General features: G+C 37.8%; 1 protein-coding gene across 1 annotated transcript; it reads right to left on the reverse strand.

Moving 5' to 3' along the window:
• Nucleotides 1-450: 450 nt before the first annotated feature.
• Nucleotides 451-20728, reverse strand: LOC126819494 (vacuolar protein sorting-associated protein 33B). The gene is made up of 19 exons (XM_050547598.2): nt 20590-20728; nt 19964-20044; nt 19106-19170; nt 17433-17550; nt 15996-16136; nt 14840-14944; nt 13753-13855; nt 12741-12818; nt 10430-10503; nt 9438-9524; nt 8652-8745; nt 7900-7974; nt 7197-7261; nt 6051-6152; nt 5130-5285; nt 3926-4027; nt 2910-3006; nt 1329-1445; nt 451-576 (listed from the first exon to the last, which is right to left on the reverse strand). Exons 1-19 carry the CDS (start codon nt 20647-20649, stop codon nt 494-496), a joined length of 1803 nt encoding a protein of 600 aa, XP_050403555.1. The 5' UTR covers nt 20650-20728; the 3' UTR covers nt 451-493.

A 20728-nucleotide genomic window follows, 5' to 3' on the forward strand; every position in this document is an offset into this window, starting at 1 on the left:
GTCAGTAGTATGCGTGGGACCTTAGAGTGAGTTTGCTTTTTTGTCCCATCCCTATGACATGACACTTTCCCTTGCCAGACCGATCGATCTGCACCACTGAAAAGGGGAAACCAGGCTGGAAAATCCATGGGAGTCTTTAGCAGTGGGAGGAAACCGGAGGACCCGGAGAAAACCCACGAGGTTGGACAGGCGACCCTACTCCTTGTCACGTACAACCGGGGATTCGAAACCACGCCAGTTGACTCAATGACAGGCCGTATGATACAGCGCGCATGTGCTAACCATTCCGCCATCCAATCCCCCGAATGAACTTGAGATCTCCTGGTTAGTGAGTGGGCACTATACTCACTAAGCCACTTTTAAAGCTGCATTGACTATTTGACAACCAATTCAATTTCTGCCACAACCATTTAACAATTCCTCATATTTTTATTGAGAAAATTACAAAATAAAAAAAAAATAAATTATAAAATTATAAAATACATATTTATCATCATATTGGTTTTCTCTCCATCACTGATTCTACAAAACTATTTCCTGTAATAATGGCTGTGGTTGCTATGGTGATCTTGTATCCTGGAAACATATAAACAAATTTTAAATGCAAAAAATGAAAACATTTCAATTTTATCAATCTCAATATAGAGCTGTCACATAATTAGATTATGTATTTCCTAGAACCCAATATCATGGAAGACAAAATGAAAAGTGGTTCAACATCTTACTTTTCTGCACGAACCTGGCTAATGAAGGTGGGATCATGCAAGACACCCATAAAGACAACATCAGTAAAGGAGAAAGAGAGAGAAATGGGGTTTAACGTCCACTTGACACAAACCAGGTCATTTCGGGACTAGCACATTGTTCAATTTTATTTCAATAATTTGCTTGCGAGTAGGGGTCTTTAGCAGTGGGAGGAAACCAGAGCACCCGGAGAAAACCCACAAGGTTGGAAAGGTGACACTACTTCTTGTCACGTACAGTCGGGAAATCGAAACCCCGCCAGTTGATGCAATGACCGACCTTTTGATACAACGCACACACGCTAACCATTCAGCCATCCAATTGCCCCATCAGTAAAAAAGAGAGAGAGATGGGGTCCACTTGACACAAACTAGGACATTTCGGGACTAGCACATGGTTCAATTTTATTTGCTTGCGTGTAGGGGTTTTTAGCTGTGGGTGAAACTGGAGGACCAAGAAAAAACCCACCCATCAGTAAAATAGGATATGTGCCACCCATAAACTATTTCACTAAAAGAGGATACGAGACACGCATAAACTATTTCAGTAAAAGGGGATTCTTATTTTCAATATTGTAGAATTACCTTCTCTTCTTGCTAAATATCTCAATGCTGCTATTTCAGAAAATGTACATCCACCCAGAAAATAAACTAAAACCACTTTGGCTGCTGGGGAAGAAGGAATGGAGTGACCTCCCCTGGCTGTAAAATACAGGATCATAATTAATTAATATATATTTTCAACTTACAAGTGAAACAAAAACTAATGTCTTTGCCAATTTTTACGATTTGATGTGATTTGACTATACTTTTACATCGGGTATATTCAAATTGGATTGTGTGCAAAACTTGAGACAAATCTGTCAATCAAACAGTGAGATAATGATATCTTCACTTTCCATTTATGAGTTTATACACTTTTTCTAGTTGTTGCCATGGTGTCACTAAAAACCCCAATGTGTACACAGATCAACAGTGGTCTTTATCCCATTCGAATGACTATTCACACTTTCCTTGTCATCGCGCTTACGCCACCCTTGATGAGTGCCAGACTTCAAAGTACGCAAATAGAGGTTACTAAGCTGTTCGTCCACATATAATTAAAGCTTCTGAAATACTAGAAAGCATGACACCTCCTGTCATCATTAGTCCATGACACCAATTTATAACTGTTTTATTTGAAAAGTTTGAAAGTCTTGAATCTAACGCCTTTATAGAATTATATATTCATTGAGAGATTATAGGCATCATATATATATCTGAATAACAGAGGCTAATTCAACCATAACGAATGGTACTGGTTTAACGTCTCATCACCACTTTATATAGGTAATTTCTTTTCTTAAACATACATTATGCAAGTGCTAAATCTGCCTATTGCAGGCCTTTCTAAATTATTAATTAGACATTAATTAACTTATCCAGACCATAATCAACTCTCGATGGCATCGCTAGCCTGTGATATTTACTGGATTATGATCCCATTTGCTGCTCGACTACTATTCATAATTTAATCATGAAATGGATGATCAAGACTATGTTTTTTATCGTACAGACTTTAGTAATGATGATAGAGGCTAGGCCGAATTTCAGTCGCTTAATTCTCGGTTCATAGTGGATCAATTTGACTGATATTTTCAGTAAATTGCCTTTACACTATCTAGTTTTTAACTATTATAGTGAGAACTGCCATCACTTTATCTTATCTCCCATAATGTATATTTAAGTTACATTTGCAGTGTCAGGGGGAGATTTTGACACTTCAACGGCGCTTCACGTTACTCTTTTTTTTTTACTGCCAAGTGCTGATGGATCTTTTACCAGCAACGAAGCATATACTGTTAGTGCAGTAGAAGAGGAATTTGAAACATGTTGATCTATAGAGAGAAATAGAGATGGGGTTTGATGTCTACTCAACACAAATTGGGTCATTTCAGGAATAGCATATGGTACAATGTTATTTCAATAATTTGCGTGCATATAGGGGTCTTTAATTAGCAGTGGGAGGAAACCTAAGAACCTAGAGAAAACCCACGAGGTTGAACAGATGACCCTACTCCTTGTCACGTACAAGTGTGGGATCGAAATAATGTCATGTGACTCACTGACAGACCTTATGATCTAATGCGCATGAATGATCTATGGTGTATATATAATAAACCATACCTTTAGATGCAGGTTTAAGACGCATGTCACATTTGACACCGCCTGGTATTAGTTTCAAAACATCATCTAAACTAATCAAACTTTCACGACTCAATATCTGAAAATAAAAATTTAAAAATTCAAGTTGGGCGAATATCTCAGATAAAATTCATATTTCATTATCTATTTATGAACTATTATAGCCAGAATGCTTTCAAGCGCCACTTGTATGAAGTGACTCGATGAACAAGGCTAAACATACTACCGATGTAGATTGGAATAACCAGATGCCAAAGACTGCTATTCAATTTGGACTCTTCGCGTATTTCACCGAACATAACCGATTAGAAATTACAGTAAAAACAGAAACGGTTGAATATAAATCAATTTATATACATTCATATTACATTATTGTATACATTGCAACCCATTTATGACAATTTTTAGGTGCCAAAGAATAGCGATTTAGCTCCTTTAAACTGCTTATAACTGAGAGAAGTTTCAATCAGATGTTTGATAATGACTAGAGAATCCAAGTCGAAATGTCGCTCAGTAATTAACAGTAATGGTATTCAACAGAATTGTCACATGTGAAGAGCCCCGAGGAAGAACGATCTAAGTCACTTTTTCAACGAAACCAAGTTAATGGCGCCATCTGGTAGCAAATCGATAAGCTTTCTGTGGAGCAATCAATTTCAGGTAAAAACGATCGGAGTCACATCGAACCAAGGCCGTTCTGAAATGGCCTCCCGGACAAATACAAGTCCATCATATTTATTTGACCCTAATTTGGCTGAAAAGTGGAAGTCAGTTGTTGTACAGGTAATTATGAATCGTATTAAACATCATATTGAAGTTGTAATTAAACCCACTCGTTGTTCTGTTCGCGCCAAGCATTCTCGCCCAAAAGTCTGTTTTGCCTTTTATACAAAAATACAAAAATGTGACTTCGATCGTTCTTCCCCTGGACTCTTCATGTGTATTTAATGAAAAGAGATGAGAAAGCAGACGTAAGATAAAACTTCGCCAGTACTTACTAGATCAACTAATTTACAAGCTAATGGCGTGTATGCTCCACTAAAAACATACGACATATCATTTGGTGTTCGTAAATCAACATTCTCAGATACTTTCGGCACCTGTAATTAGTACATGAAAAATTCATCTGACAAAATTTTAGATGCTCGTGAAATGTGAATCATGCTTGACAGCTGTGTAGCATAGGAAATGAAATGAAATGAAATGGGGTTTAACATCCTACTGTTCTGCTCCTATACTGGGCTAATGAAGAAGGGCATACGCCACACAGTGTGCTATGAGGTAAATTTTGCCCGGGCAGCGGCACTATCGCCTACTCTTATATGGAATTCCAACTGCCAGAGGATCTTTTACGTGCATTCCAATATATACACGGCACTCGGTTTTTCGTCTCATCCAAAGGACTAGACAGCTGTCCTTGTCAGGCCCTCCGTCCTGCATCACTGACAAGGGGGAACCACACCGGAAAATCTGGATGAACTTTCTCGGCCAATGCAGGGATCGAACACCCGACCTCCAGGATAGCGAGCCAGCATCTTACCCACTTAGCCATGTGATCCCCGTGTAGCATAGGCTAGCGAGCCAGTGTCTTACCCTTTTAGCCACTGTGGCTTCCTAATGAAGATGGGGCATATGAGAAATTTTTCCCAGGATCTTTATTAACACATTAATAATAGTGTACACCAGTGATGGGATTTCAAAATTTTTCTTGTCGGACATTTTTTCTTGAAAATAAAGGGACATAACTCTTATCATTATTTAAGCAGGCATTTTCAAACCACAATTAAGAATCATGTGTCAACAAAATATTCAAATTCATACGTAATAAAAGATAAGTGCACCTCGTTATTTTTCATGTTTAATTCCCCTACGGTATTCAAATTTATGTCAATAATATTCCGTACACTGTGGCTCGGATTTTGGTCCCATTCAAATAACTACCTGCAGGTACTTTTTCTTGTTTCCTGAACATCAGTTTACGTTGGAAAATCCAACAGAACTTATGGAGATGGTCATACACTATGCAGTGTGCTATGAAGGAAATTTTGCCCCAATTCCAAATGACAAGAAGAAAACCAGGCTGGAAAATCCGGACAAAATGTCTCGGCCAACACCAGGATCTAACCCAAGGCCTCCTGGTTAGTGGGCCAGCACCTCACTCACTGAGCCACATTTTCAAGAAATATTTTAATAGTTACTCACCAAATTGAGTCTTTTACTAAGAGATTTAAACTGACCGCGTCGAGTGATGGATGCCATTTTTCCTAGTGGTTTATTGACTTGAGGTAATTCATATTCTGTTAAAATTCCCAGCTTTTTTAAATTGAACCATGAAGGCATCAAATCAAACCCATGGCTCTATAAAATATATTACAAAATAAATATTATGTTAAACAAGCCAACAGTGGGGCTGATATCCCTCACCTCAATCCAGGGGGGGTTGGATGGCCGAGCGGTTAGCATGTGCGCTGTATCATAAGGTTCATCATTGAGTCATTTGGCATGGTTTTGATTCCCCGCTTGTATGTGACAAGGAGTAGGGTCGCCTGCCCAACCTCGTGGGTATTCTCTGGGTCCTCTGGTTTCTTCCCACTGCTAAAGACCAATACGCGCAAGCGAATTATCCCTCTCCTCTCCTCTCAGTTGTATATTTGATTAAAAAATTCAGTTTTAAGATACTTTTTAAAACCTTTAATAGAATTTGTGCTTTTGGTTTCGATGTTGAATTCCATAACTTCGGAGCACTGACTGCTTGCCAATAAAGAGGTTGTCTGATTGTAATCGAAGGGTTCTGCAAGGTTTATTGGTGTTGAGAAGGTTTCTAAGATACTGAGGTGAAGAATGTTCTATCTCAATTAAAGGCAGGGTTATTGTGTTCCAAAGTCTTGACCAATCACATGTGGTTAGAATCTGTGGTTCTGTCAAATGGACAACGGACTAGTCAATGGGCTAAAAATACATCTCACATCTTCTAATTCATTCAATTTCAAAATAAAGTTTATCTAAAATCTGTAAGCTATGCAAACTTTTCAAATTGAATAAAACATTCAAATACGTATCAATATTACTTTTTAAAATGTCAATGAAAGTTAATCACATGACAAAAATAAAATATTTATTTACATGTAAGAATTTGGTGCGTAGAGATTTATAATCCTTGGACTGGATTCCGTCTTCTGTTAACGACAGTAAACAGATTAAGCGTAAAACTGTCAACCAATTTGTCTGAAAATAAACAAATAAAAGATACAAAGAGAGAGAGAGAGAAATGGGGTTTAATGTCCACTTGACTCAATTACAGACCACTCCCCCTATCCCCATCCCTCCCTCAATGGCAGACCACTCTCCCTACCAAACCCCTCTCAATAATCGACCACTCCCCCTACCAACCACAACTCCCCCTACCATATAATATTATAAGCATAATGGAGTCAGACAGAAAATACGCTGCTAAAAGGAAATAATTAGAGAATAATGAAATACGCACGCATTAGGCCACTTCTCCAGCCAACTCGCGAGAAATATAGACTTGCCTCTCTGGTTTTGCGTTTTGATAGTTTTATTTACCATACGATTGTTCCCCGTCCATTTCTGGCTGCTGTTCTTTGAATTTGAACTGTCAATGGTGTGTACAAATATAGCACAATGTTTCGACAAGAGTTCTTTTATCGTTATCAAGTACAAATGTCATAACGTTGTGCTATATGCTCGTATGACGTATGTGTACAAATCAGTGAGTTCTCAAACAACAATGGTTACAGGGATGTATTTTGGAGGATGTTTAAATAGTTTTTTCTCGAATCCAATCACTGATGTGTACACATATAGCACGAAGTTTCGACATGAATTCTCTTATCGTCATCAAGTACAAACATCGTGCTATATGTGTATAAACCATTGATAGTATTCCATATAAATTGGGGGGTTGGATGTCCGAATGGTTAGCATGTGTGTGCTGTATCATGAAGCCTGTCATTGAGTCAACTGGCGTGGTTTCGAATCCCTGGTTGTACGTGACAAGGAGTAGGGTCGCCTGTCCAACCTCGTGGGTTTTCTCCGGGTCCTCCGGTTTTCTCCCACTGCTAAAGACCCCTACGCGCAAGCGAATTATTGAAATAAAATTAAACCATATGTTGGTCCCACCATGACATATTTTTTGTCGAGTGGACGTTAAACCCCATTTCTCTCTCTCTCTCTCCCATATAAATTGTGTTGTGTTTTTTAATGTGCTCAATCACTAAATGACACACAAGGATTATATGTAATTACCTGTTTATATAAACATTCTTCTATAAAATTAATACATTCCTTCGTATCACTCCCTTGTAATAAACCTTAAATAAATGTGAAAAATAAACACCCTTTATAGATAGTTCTAGGCGTCAGAATACATTCTCTTGTGTTCTATGGGTCAGAATACATTCTCTTGTGTTCTTGAGGTCAGAATACATTCTCTTGTGTTCTAGAGGTCAGATTACATTCTCTTCTGTTCTACGGGTCAGAATACATTCTTTGTGTTCTAGAGGTCAAAATACATTCTCTTGTGTCCTAGGGGTCAGAATACATTCTCTTGTGTCCTAGGGATCGGAATACATTCTCTTGTGTTCTATGGGTCAGAATACATTTTCTTGTCTCCTAAGGGTCAGAATACATTCTCTTGTGTCTTAGGGGTCAGAATAAAGCAAAGATTGTCATTGGTCAACCCCAGGATCAAACATCCAATCAAAACCTGCCATTCATAAAATTATGCGTAATATTTTGAAAGAATTGAGTAATGAGACATGTGATTGATCATCTAATCAAGTTAAACAGTACTGTTATGATGCTCTAACAGGGGAAAAAAGATAATGTGAGACGGGCGACAATGGAATAGAATCCATGGCAGACCTAGTGCATTGCTTTAGACCTCTTAAGTCACACAAGTGAAATTAAAACAAAATTGTATTATATTCCACAAAATGTATTTACTTACAATGTTCTACATGTGTAAACTCTTCAAAGCTGCCTTTTGATTTTGTACTCATTATATACTCGCAAGCACCAATATCTGCAAGAGATAGAGAGAGAAATGGGGTTTAACATCCACTCGACACAAACTAGGTCATTTCAGGACTAACATATGGTACAATTTTATTTCGGTAGTTTGCTTGCACGTACGGGTCTTTAGCAGTGGGAGGAAACTGGAGAACAAGGCTCCAAGAATTCTCAGACTTAAGTTTAGTATTTACTCAAAATTGTTCGCATTATTTAACAAAAATATAGCCCATTGTTCTTTTAATGCAGTGGTTTTTTTCCCAACGGCACACCTTGGAACATATGAAAAAATTGCGGCACACCTGGCTAAATATATATGAAAAATATTTGAATTTTGCAAAATAAAAACATGGTAAGTCAGGTGGAATACAACCGTAGACGGAGACTAGTCATTCAAACTAAATAAAGAAAAACACAGCTATGAACTTATCAGTAGACACCAGTAAATACTCAATTGGGATCACATGGTTTTTCACATTTTCTTAGAGTGGCGTTCAAAATTTTGTGGCACACACAGGAAGATCTTGCGGCTGTGCCGCAGCATACTGGTTGAGAATCCATCAATAAGAAACTATGCAAAGTGGATCAAAGCTACATGTATTTATCATAAATAGTGATAGAAAGTTGAGTAAATTTTTGACATTAGTCTGAGAATATTATTTTCCAATTCAATATACAATACATACTTACGCTGTGCTAAAAGTTTCTGTTGTTGTTTTAAACTTCGTAAATCATTCGAAACAAAATGTCGCATATCTTTTACACTCTTTAAATCATCTTTTTTCTATAAAAATGTAAGGGGGTTTGTTAGGGATTGTTTAACGTCCTACTATTCTGCTCCTATTCTGGGCTAATAAAGACAGGCACACGCCATACAGTGTGCTATGAGGAAAATTTTGCCCAGGCAGCGACATTATGACCTACTTTTATATCGAATTCCAACTGCCAGGGGATCTTTTATGTGCACGCCGATGTATTCACAGGACATCGGTTTTCTGTCCCATCCTAACAACTAGACAGCTGCCCTTGTCAAGCCCTCTGTCCTGCACCACTGACAAGCGGAGACCACGTTGGAAAATCTTGATGAACTTTCTCGGTCATTGCAGGGATCGAACACGTGATCTCCAGGCTAGCGAGCCAGCGTCTTACCCACTTAGCCACCATGGCTCCCAATTATTCAATAATTACTAAAGATCAGTTTTAAAACTTTAACATCTGCCAATGATTAACCGTTTTGTCAAACTGTTTCTTCACCTAAAATCCTGTCTTCATTAGCCCAGTCGGAGCAGAACAGTATAATGTTAAACTCAATTTCATTTCATTTCTTCACCCAAAATGTCTGTAAGATTCGATTTTACGGGCAATATTAACTCTTCAATAAAAATATAATGAACCGTAATATTATATATTGTGAATCTGTCGCGTTATAATACTTAATTTTTAATGAATTTAAAATTACATAAAATCATAACTTACATCATGAACTAGTTTCAGCTCTTTAGCCTTGTCACTGATATATGCAAAAACATAGCTAAAATGGCGGTTTCTTATCATCTGAAAAATCTTCAAAAAAGAAATACAAAGAAATAATTTGGTCTTATATTGAATTACAGATGAAGGTGACAACAATAAACATCCAAATAATAGTCAAAAATATGTAACTGTCATAATATTCTGAAAACTAGTTTTGACCAAACATTTGTTTTAGCAATATAAAGAATCCTTTGTAAACTACAATAATGTGAAAGATGAATATCTAATTGTAATATCGGTCCAAAAAATGGTTCAATTCCGTTCAGCTGTATGACAAATCGAAATTTCATTGATCTATGCTACTTGTTATGTAATAGGCCAACCACCATTTTGTTGTGGGTGAACAGCATTGATGAGCCTGTTTTAAATCTGAATGAATCCAAGCCAGGAGATTATCTAGCATTGGTATTTTGATTTTGTTTTCTTAATTAAACGTTAAAGATACATTATGGGAGATTCGATAAAGAGTTGGCAGTTCTCACTATAATAATTAAAAACTAGATAACGTAAAGGCAATTTGCTGAAAATTTCATTCAAATTGATCCACTATGAACCGAGATCTAAGCGAATGAAATTTCTGCCTAGCCTCGGTCATCATTACTAAAGTTAGTACGATAAACAGCATAGTCTCGATTATCTATTTAATCGTTTAATCGAGAAGGAAAGTTATGCAGTAAATCGGCTCACAATCCGCTAAAGATCGCAGGCTAGCGATGCCATCTAGAGTTGATTATGGTCTAGATATGTTAATTAATGTCTAATTAATAATTTAGATAACATTTCAAGCCCATAAGAAAGACCTACAATAGACAGATTTAGCTCTTGCATAATGTATGTTTAAATAATCAATATTAGCATGGATTAAGCATTTGATATTTTCCCAAAAATGTAAATCATGCTGCAATACTTTAAATGTGGGCGTATATAAGAATTACCTCATTCTCTGCAGTAAGTAGTAATTTACCAGGTGTGTTACTGGTACTGTCAGGGTTAGTTAGATCAATAATACCTACAATATATATTATATACAACAGTATGTATAACAATTATTTCAATACTTCGTTCGTGTATAGGGGGATCACGTGGCTAAGTGTGTTAGACGCTGGCTCGCTAGCCTGAAGGTCGGGTGTTCGATCCCTGTATTGGCCGAGAAAGTTCATCCAGATTTTACGGCGTGGTTTCCCCTTGTCAGTGATGCAGGACGGAGGGCCTGACAAGGACAGCTGTCTAGTCGTTTGGATGGGACGAAAAACCGAGGTCCCGTGTACATATTGGCGTGCACGTAAAAGACCCCTTAGTAGTTGGAATTCGATATAAGAGTAGGCCGTAGCGCCTCTGCCCGGGCAAAATTTCCCTCATAGCACACTGTATGGCATATGCCCATCTTCATTAGCCCAGTTTAGGAGCAGAACAGTAGGATGTTAAACCCCATTTCATTTCATTTTGTTTGTGTATAGGGGTCTTCAAGGGTATAATAACAATTATTTCAATACTTTGTTTGCGCATAGGGGGTTGGGTGGTTAACAGTTAACGCATGCGTGTTGGATCATAAGGTCTGTCATTGAATCAAGTGGCATGGTATCGATTCCTCGCTTGTATGTGACAAGGAGTAGAGTCGCTTGTCCAACCTTACGAGTTTTCTCCGGGACCTACGCTTTCTTCCCACTGCTAAAGACCACTACGCGCGACTGAATTATTGAAATCAAACAGAACTGGCCTAGTTTGTGTCAAGTGGACATTAAACCCCATTTCTCTTTCTCTTGTTGGCGCGTAGGGGTCTTCAGCAGCAGGAGGGACCCCGGAGAAAACCCATGAGGTTGGACAGGTGACGCTATTCCTTGTCACATACAAGCTGGGAATCGACACCACGCCACATGACTCAATGAAAGACCTTATGATCTAAAGAGCACACATTAGATCATTCGCCCCAATCCTATAAGATTCCGTTACATCTCAACACTTGTTTATCTTTCACATAAAGTTTTGAGAGAGAGAGAGAGAAATGGGGTTTAACGTCCACTTGACACAAACTAGGTCATTTCGGGACTAACATATGGTTTAATTTTATTTCAATAATTCGCTTGCGCGTAGGGGTCTTTAGCAGTGGGAGGAAACCGGAGGACCCGGAGAAAACCCACGAGGTTGGACAGGCGACCCTACTCCTTGCCACGTACAACCGGGGATTGGACATAAAGTTTTGAGAGAAGACTAGGATTTAGAAGAGTTGTTATATTACCGGGTGTTTTGGCTGAAGTGGGAATAAGCTAATGAAAGACTCCACCCACCCACCTCTATAATAATACACAAATATATCAAACATAATAAATATTATGTATAACAATCATTTCATGATACATTCATTACAAGACAAATTCATATTTAGATTCATTTCATATCACATTCATTTCATATCACATTCATTTCAAAATACATTCATTTCATATAACATTCATTTCATTTCATATCACAATCATTTCATATCACAATCATTTCATATCACAATCATTTCATACAACATTCATTTCATATCACAATCATTTCATATCACATTCATTTCATATCACATTCATTTCATATCACAAATTCATTTCACAAAACATTTGTTTTACAATACATTTATTTCGCAACAAATTCATTTCAAGACGATTCATATTTTTCATAATTTAGAAAAGAATGGAAGAAACCAATTTCAAATAAATTACATATTTAAAAGAATTTACAGTGTAACAATATCCCTGATATTTTACCAACTGGAAAACATCTGAAGAGCCCCGGGGAAGAACGATCTAAGTCACTTTTTTGTCTTTTCGCATAAAAGGCAAAACAGACTTTTGGATGAGAATGATTGACGCGAACAGAACGAGTGGGTTTAATTACAACTTCAAAATGATGTTTAATACGAATCATAATTACCAGTACAACAACCGACTTCCACTTTTCAGCCAAATTAAGGTCAAATAAAGGGTACGATGAACTTGTATTTGTCCGGGGGGCCATTTCAGAAGGGGTCTGGTTCCGTGTGACTGCAATCATTTTTACCTGAAATTGATTGCTGCACAGAAAGCTTATACAATTTGCTAACAGATGGTGCCATTAACTGGGGTTCGTTGAAAAAGTGACTTAGATCGTTGTTCCCCAGGGCTCGTCATCTGTCTTTGCCCAGTTTGATTAGAATTCAAATTTTCAGAAATGGAGTCATGAATTCAGAAAATAATTTATCTAAAATATGTACATCAATGATCTTACCACATTCTATTCCATAAATTTCATCTAATAACGCCTCATAGGTCACAGGTGCACACAATGGTGTTACAAAATCTATATCTGAAAAATAATACAATCATGTCAAAAGAAGGTATTTCAAAGAAAATTTGAATCCCCCCCCCCACCACCTCTCCTTAAGGATTCCTTAAAAACCCTACCCTCTGTTTTGACTCCTGGAAATGAAATGGGGTTTAAAATCTACATTTTGGTCCCAACAAAAATAATGAAGATGGACATACGCCATGTAGTGTGCTATGAAGAAACTTTACACAGGCATTTCTGCCTTCCATTTGTGAATGGTTCTTTTTGTGTTCAAGCAAACGTGTAAATGAGACCTGTTTTTCATCCTGCACTGACAAGGGAAAAACCAGGCTAGATAAATCTAAGAAACTTTTCCTCAACAACAGGATCGTGCATGGGACCTTTGGGTTAGTAAGCGAGCACCTTACTCACCGAGTCATCATGGTTACTGTGAGACCTCTGTCCGGTAACTAATCTATTTTTAGTTGCCAGATGATGCAATCATAACGGTATAATGAATAATAATGAGTCTCATGATGTTTTTTTGCAGGGAGAAGGGAGCGTTCCGGGTAGAAAACATGGCGCGTGTGCCAGGCAGTCTAGCCTTTATGTTTATCGATATTGTGATAGTACCGGTATGCAGTAGTTTTCGGCTGTTAGCCATCCTGTTAGAATAGGAGAGATGACATTGTGTCAGTGTAAAATGTAGTGTTACGGTAACTTTTGTATATAAACCCAATTGTTGACTGGTTATTAGCAAACCACGTTTTGACATGCCACTGTACGTAGGCTAGTAAACTGTAACTTTGTGAAGTCGTTGAACTGTTATAATAAACTGTATTATAAGTATTATTGTAGTTAAATTCGGAGCCCATGTTCATATTTCTGTTGTGGTCTAGGCCAGGTCTGTGATGGTTACCCTCGACTTTGGATATATTTATTTGGCAGACGGACAAACAAATATCCTATTTACCTCTATCAATTATAAACAGATGACCTATATTCTGATTATCTCCCTTCTCTACACTCTCTTCTCTTGGTTTATCTGACAACAGATTTATCAGGTCAAAGGTCATCTACAATTAACAAGTAGAGATTTGAATTGGGTGGTAAATCTTTTCAACATTGAGAGAGGCTCGAATTGTTGATATTAATCTATTTACAAATGGCAATATGCCTGTGTACAGTACATGTACTTAATCCTGTCAAATTCATCAAAATATTTGTATTTGACAAATCATGCATCAATGTCATTTTGTTAGTTAATAATTATTTGCTACCAATGTGAAATGATTTTTTGAAGCTTCCTGTAGGCAATAAATTTTGTGGATTAGGAATCAGTTTGACCCCAGCTTAATTATTAGCCAATCACAATTAACTGTGTGATAACTGATATACATATAGATTTAAGTAAAAAGGGGATCATTGGCCTTTAACGCTTTACTGGGTAACCTTGAAAATGGCAATGAAGTATTTTTTTTTGAAAACAGAGGGAGAGAGAGAGAGAGAGAGAGAGAGAGAGAGAGAGAGAGATGCGGTTTAACGTCCGCTCAACACAAACTAGGTCATTTCGGGACTAACATATGGTTTAATTTTATTTCAATAATTCGCTTGCATGTAGGGGTCCTTAGCAGAGGGAAGAAACCGGAGGACCCGGAGAAAACACACGAGGTTGGACAGGCGACCCTACTCCTTGTCACATACAACCGGGGATTCGAAACCAAGCCAGTTGACTCAATGATAGGCCTTATGATACAGCGCGCAGGTGCTAACCATTCGGCCATCCAACCCCACCTTTTTGAAAACAGAAACCTCAGATTAGGTTTTGGGAAGCTAAGAGTGGAGAGGAAAACCATGAAAGAATTTTATATTTTCCTTTTTCTACTTGCCACAGAGACAGAGTTGTCAAGAAAATAGAGAGGGAGAGGGGTCTAATATAGGCTATGCCTGTTCCCCAATCCCTATTCTAATACAAATCTGAATAAAATATTGTTTATAAAAAACAAACTAGAACTCGGAACAATAAAATTGTAAATAATACGGTAACTGAAACAACCTACCTGAGCACCTTTACCAAGACAATAAACATTTGGAATGTTACCATATAAATTCTCTAAATGTACAATTGATGAAGCAACGGTATGAAGCCATGTTTGGTCCCCATCCTAAAATAATAGAAAAATAAAATTTTTAAATACTAATGTTCTAGAAAAGCCCATGACACCGGACATTCAAGTGGTACAGGCATGCATAGACTGTAGAGTATAGGTAGACAGAAATGGGGTTTAATGTCCACAAAACACAATTAAACTAGGGTCAGTTTGGGACTAATTTGTGTATTTCAATAATTAGTTGCATGCAGGAGTCCAATCTGTTTCACAGAGTTATGAAAGCGGCTTCCTATACCTCTGTATAAGATGATTGACCTTTATAAGATCAAATGCATTCTACATGTGACATCACATCCCATGCGGTCAATTACTTGTGGGGGCGTACATTATTTACATAACATCAACTGGTTTGGGCAGAATGATGCCTTTCACTCATTTTATATACCAATCTACACTAAATAGGAAATATTTTTTATCTAGATATACTTCCAACACCTTTATTTATTTTTCAAATACTTCAAAAAAAAAATTGATCTGTAGGTGATGTGATGTGGCATTTAAAGGGACCATCCCAAGTCTCAGATCTGTGTATGTACGAAATTTAAATGCCAAAATATAGGAAAATGGTGTATTAACCTTGTCCTAAAATTTCAGCTCAAAATATTGAGTCATTTGGACGTGAACATCAAATCAGCTTATCCAGACGCGTAACCCTTTTAAGATTTCGGGTCAATTTTTTCGTTGGGTGACCTGATAATCTCTTGCCATGCTGTTAGAGGTCTATACAGTGCTTGACCCACGTGCTGTACTTGATTACAAAGGTAAATTTCACCTACACATTATTTTTATAAAATAAAAGTCTGGTTTTATATCCAGACACCATATAATACAGCTTGGGACACCGGTCTCCATTTCCAGATGAAGACTGACAGGTTTAAGGTGTTTGAAAACGTATCACGTATATATTGAGTTAGCTCGCCCTAAGTCATGAGTCCAATATTCTAAACACCAAGCTATGCTGGAGCAGCCTCCACAAGAAATTTGAATTCAGTTAGAGACCGTAGGTCTCTCTTTATAAAAAAAACTAAATTAGTTTTAAACTCACCAAGTAGAAATTACGTAGAAAATCTGGTAATTCTAGCGACAGGATGTCATTATCTAAAGTAACTAACTCTAAATTAAAATCTTCTATAGAAATCGATCCATAAACCCCTTCCGATTCTAAAATCTTTTCACAAACATGAAGCTACATAAAAAATAATAATACAAATTTATTAATGCTGTTCAACTTAAAATTGCTGAATTTCAATATTATATCTGTTAAAATCATTTTGACTTAGATATATTGTTGTGTACTGTATATAAGATCTAACTACTTTTTGATTGGTTTAATATATGTCGTATATTTTAATTGCGAACTGTTATACAGAGGACGGGTATTTTATGATGCATATTTTAAACACGGACTGTTTTACAGAGAGAGAGAGAGAGAGAGAGGTGGGGTTTAACGTCCACTCGACACAAACCAGGTCATTTCGGGACTAACAAATAGTTCAATTTTATTTCAATAATTTGCTTGCGTAGTGGGAGGAAACCGGAGGACCCAGAGAAAACCCACAAGGTTGGACAGGCAACCCTACTCCTTATCACGTACAACGCCAGCTGACTCAATGACAGACATTATGATACAACACGCGCTAACCATTTGGCCATTCAACCCTCCAAACCGCAGTGGACTAAAACCATTACTGCCAAAGGATTGAATATAATGGGGTTTAACATCCTACTTTTGGAATCAACTGGGTTAATGCAGATGGGCATGCATCACACAGTGTGCTATAACAGCAACAGAATTTCAACTGTCAAGGGTTCTTTTACATGCACGACAACATATACAAGGAACCTCAATTTTCCATCCTATCTGAATGACTAGACACTGTTTCTTACCAGACCCTCCATCCTTCACCAATTGCAATGGGAAACCAAGCTCGAAGATGCAAGGAAACTGTCTCGGTCAAAACCAAGATCGAGCCCTCGAACCTCATGATAAGTAAGCCACTACTGCCAAAGTAAAGCATCTACATCAGTGATTCTCAACCAGTGTGCGCCGAGAAATTTTGAACGGCACACTAAGAAAATTTCTCACTAAAGAAGCCAGCTATTGGACTGATGAAATTCGAAACACTACAATAAAATAAGTTCATAGCTGTGTTTTTTCTTTATTTAGTTTGAGTCATTCTATGTGTCTAGTCTCTGTCTAAGGTTGCATGTCGTCTATGACTTGCCATGTTTTTATTTTGCAAAATTCAAATATTTTTCATATATATTTAGCCAGGTGTGCCATTTTTTTTTCATGTGTCCCAAGATGTGCCGTTGGTGAAAAAAGGTTGAGAACAACTGATCTACATACTGGATTTTGGGGATGTATTTCTGACCTCTGCCCTTTACAGCTCTAGTTTCGAACGGTGGATCTAATCTCCTATTATCTACATTCTACATCCTGAAAATGCTACAATCTACATTTTAAAAAGAAAAACTTTACCTTGCGTGGAACCATAATTATTTTATATTTCCTCAAACCGTGGCTGGATTTCTCAGCATTGATATGATTAGCTATCAGTTTTATTGTTGGAATTGCAGGCCGCACAAAATAAAATCGTCTGGAAAAAAACAGATAAGGCATTAATACTAGAGTACGAGATACAACATTTGAAATTGAAATAGAGTACAGTACGAGATACAATATTTGTCTATAGGGAGTTTAACATCCACTCAACACAAACTAGGTCATTTTGGGACTAACATATGGTTCAATTTAATTTCAATAATTCATTTGCGCATAGGGTAGTGGGGGGAAACCGGAGGATCAAGAGAAAACCCATGAGGTTGGACAAGCGACCATACTCCTTGTCACATACAAGTGGGTGAACGAAAAGACAAAGGCGTGGCCGAGGTATAGAAATGTACATAACCTGTGATAAGTACATGTTTTAAAATTGTTGCTGGGTTCTTCTTCAAATACAACATGGCACAAGATTAAATTTCTTCTTTATGTACATATAATTCCTTTCGCACTGTCTCTGATGCAGGGGTGTTTGGTTTGGGTTTTTTTCAAGAGATATTTTATTCACTGTAAATGAATGGGAGATTGAGGAACAGGTAAAATGCCTATGTCAGACCCTTATCCCCAAGAAGGGGATTTAGGTGGCCGAGTGATCTGGATCACAAGGCCAAGGGTGGGTGGGGTGATCATCTGGGTCCTCCGGTTTCCCCTGAAGTCCCAACCCCAACTGCTAAATATCCCTCAGGGCTTGCCACGAGACGCGAGTAATTACTCGCGCGCACGCTACGCTCGCGTAAAACCAAATTTACGTGAGTGATTAAGTACTCGCGCAAATATAAAAAATAATTTAATCAGAAATAATTGAATATCGTAATATAAAAAGCCGTAAACAATTTGTATGCCTTCATATCGATGCACTATTGCGCACGCGGCGTGTCTTTCCAGTGCCAACTGTTGTTACTAAAAATACTTTGAGACGCGTACTGCCAGGCGGTTTTTAAGCGGATGTCCTTTGCCGTGTCTGGATAATCAAACATTGAGCGGATGTTGTCGTTTCTATTAATAGCAATTCTTTCGATCCCGCATCTTTTCTGCAAATTGATGGGATTGAAATTGTTTTGCCTGTTCTTTTACCTTTCTAAGCTTTACCCGAATCCCCTCAGCACGCCAACGATGGCAAAGGGTAGCCCAGTTTCTCTTGCAACGTTCCATGGAAAGACGATTTACAGATAATATTACTGCCAAGGAAATAAAAGAGTATGCATTGTCATTGTGTGTGAAATAGCTTTATTCAACGTCCGCTTCCACCGAAGTGACAAGAGCATTGCCATTAGGCACATGAAATTTAAATGGCTACTCACGCACATCATTCTGCGTGAGTAAATACATGTACTCGCCTCACTCGCGCAAGTCTATATTTGCGTGAGTAGTCATCTACTCGCCTCCAATTTGCTCGTGGCAAGCCCTGTCCCTACATGCAAGCGAATTATCGAAATAAAACTGTACCTCATGTTAGTCCCAAAATGACCTGGTATTTAAAATCAAGTTGATGTTAAATCCTATTTCTCTCTGTCTCTCAAGATTAACGACCTTGTACGTCAAGCTGTATGTACGTACCTAGTAGTAGACCCAAGAAATCTAATCAAACTTACATGTCAGTACCAGCCAATGATTTCTGTGAAGGATCCAATTTATAGATTTTATCCACTCCATGATCCTGTGAATATAATAAATACAATAAATCACACTTCAATCTGATTAAAACACACATCCTATTCTGTTTCGTTTTATTTTTAGTTCAAAATTTCGTTTTACTTGTCTTTACTACACTAGGATCTGGAAGTGTTGTTATATAAAATGAAATGAAATGGGGTTTAATGTCCTACTGTTCTGCTCCTAACCTGGGCTAATGAAGACGGGCATACGCCATACAGTGTGCTATGAGTGAAATTTTGCCCGGGCAGCGGCGCTACGGCCTACTCTTATATCAAATTAAAACTGGCAAGGGATCTTTTACGTGCACGCAAATGGGTACACGGGACCTCTGTTTTTCGCCCCATCCGAACGACTAGACAGCTGTCCTTGTCAGGCCCTCCATCCTGCATCACTGACAAGGGGAAACCACGCCGTAAAATCTGAATGAACTTTCTCGGCCAATGCAGGGATCGAACACCCGACCTCCAGGCTAGCGAGCCAGCGTCTTACCCACTTAGCCACGTGATCCCCCGTGTTGTTATATAACCCACATTATGGTTAATATTTGAGTTAAAACAGGAAGTCCAGCTGACTGATGTTTGGTGTCATCAGTGTAGATAGAACTAACACTGTGGGTGGGGAAAAGATTCACCTTGTTTCAGGTTAATTTCAAATTCAATACACATTTATGTCAACCCCCTTCCCCCGTGTCAGGTTCCTTATGTCAATCCCCTTCTCCCGTGACAGGTGCCTTATGTCCAATCTTGCGTATAAACTTACATTGCAATCTATCATAATAAACTGTGGTGGCTTACCTTTAGAAATGTTGCTCCTGCTATTCTGTCTAATAATTTAGTAAAACATGGATCTATCACAAAATCTTTCTTCCCCGGTTCCTGGAAATAAACAGATCTTCTTATCACTTTCCTTGACATACCGGTACTGGTATATAGAACTTCTGACTCATTCCCTGACTGTTCACTACTGTAAGTGTAACCCGGGTATTCTTTTATCTGATCTTGCGTATTTAGTCATTATTTTTTTTCACATTCATTCCATATCAAATCTTTGTTTGAAAATTCGTAAAAATAGTCTAATATTACCAACTATATGTACCAATCAGGGCAGATTGTCATAAAAAAAAAAAAACACACAAATAAAAAAAAAACAATTTCACACATCTATTTTTACTGAAAATCAGATTGGTTTCGTATGCGTTCACATTAGATGAATTTATAGATTTGTGGGGATAACCAGTTGCAAGTGTTTTAAAAAAGATTCTACACAGTTTTGGAGTAGATCGAAACCTATGATTACATAATCCTAATGTAATGAAATCAGTCGACTGATGCCAAGGATTGAATGAATGATATGATGGTTCAGGCAGTAAATGGAGTAAAATGACATTCATGATAATGACACGGTGATAATTTATGCTCACCGACTCCAGCATGTGCGCCAGTTGATCTCTTTGGAGTTGTTTCAAAAGGTGAACGTCCATCTCTTTCTAAAACCATTGAATTCCAACTGGAATCTCTCCCGGTTTAGTCGACTATTAAATTATTTTTAATAAACAAAGG

This window comes from Patella vulgata, chromosome 4, assembly GCF_932274485.2.
Source record: "Patella vulgata chromosome 4, xgPatVulg1.2, whole genome shotgun sequence".
NCBI lineage: Eukaryota > Metazoa > Mollusca > Gastropoda > Patellidae > Patella > Patella vulgata.

Bases quoted from the DNA above. Each gene is read 5' to 3' on its own strand.
- LOC126819494 (XM_050547598.2), bottom strand. From the start codon at position 20,649: ATGGACGTTCACCTTTTGAAACAACTCCAAAGAGATCAACTGGCGCAC. The intron at 13,856-14,839 runs GTAGGTTGTTTC...TGTTAATTGTAG, and splicing joins GTCTTGGTAAAGGTGCTCAG to ATGACCTTTGACCTGATAAA. The intron at 3,007-3,925 runs GTAAGTACTGGC...TTTTATTTTCAG, and splicing joins CTTGTAAATTAGTTGATCTA to ATATTGAGTCGTGAAAGTTT.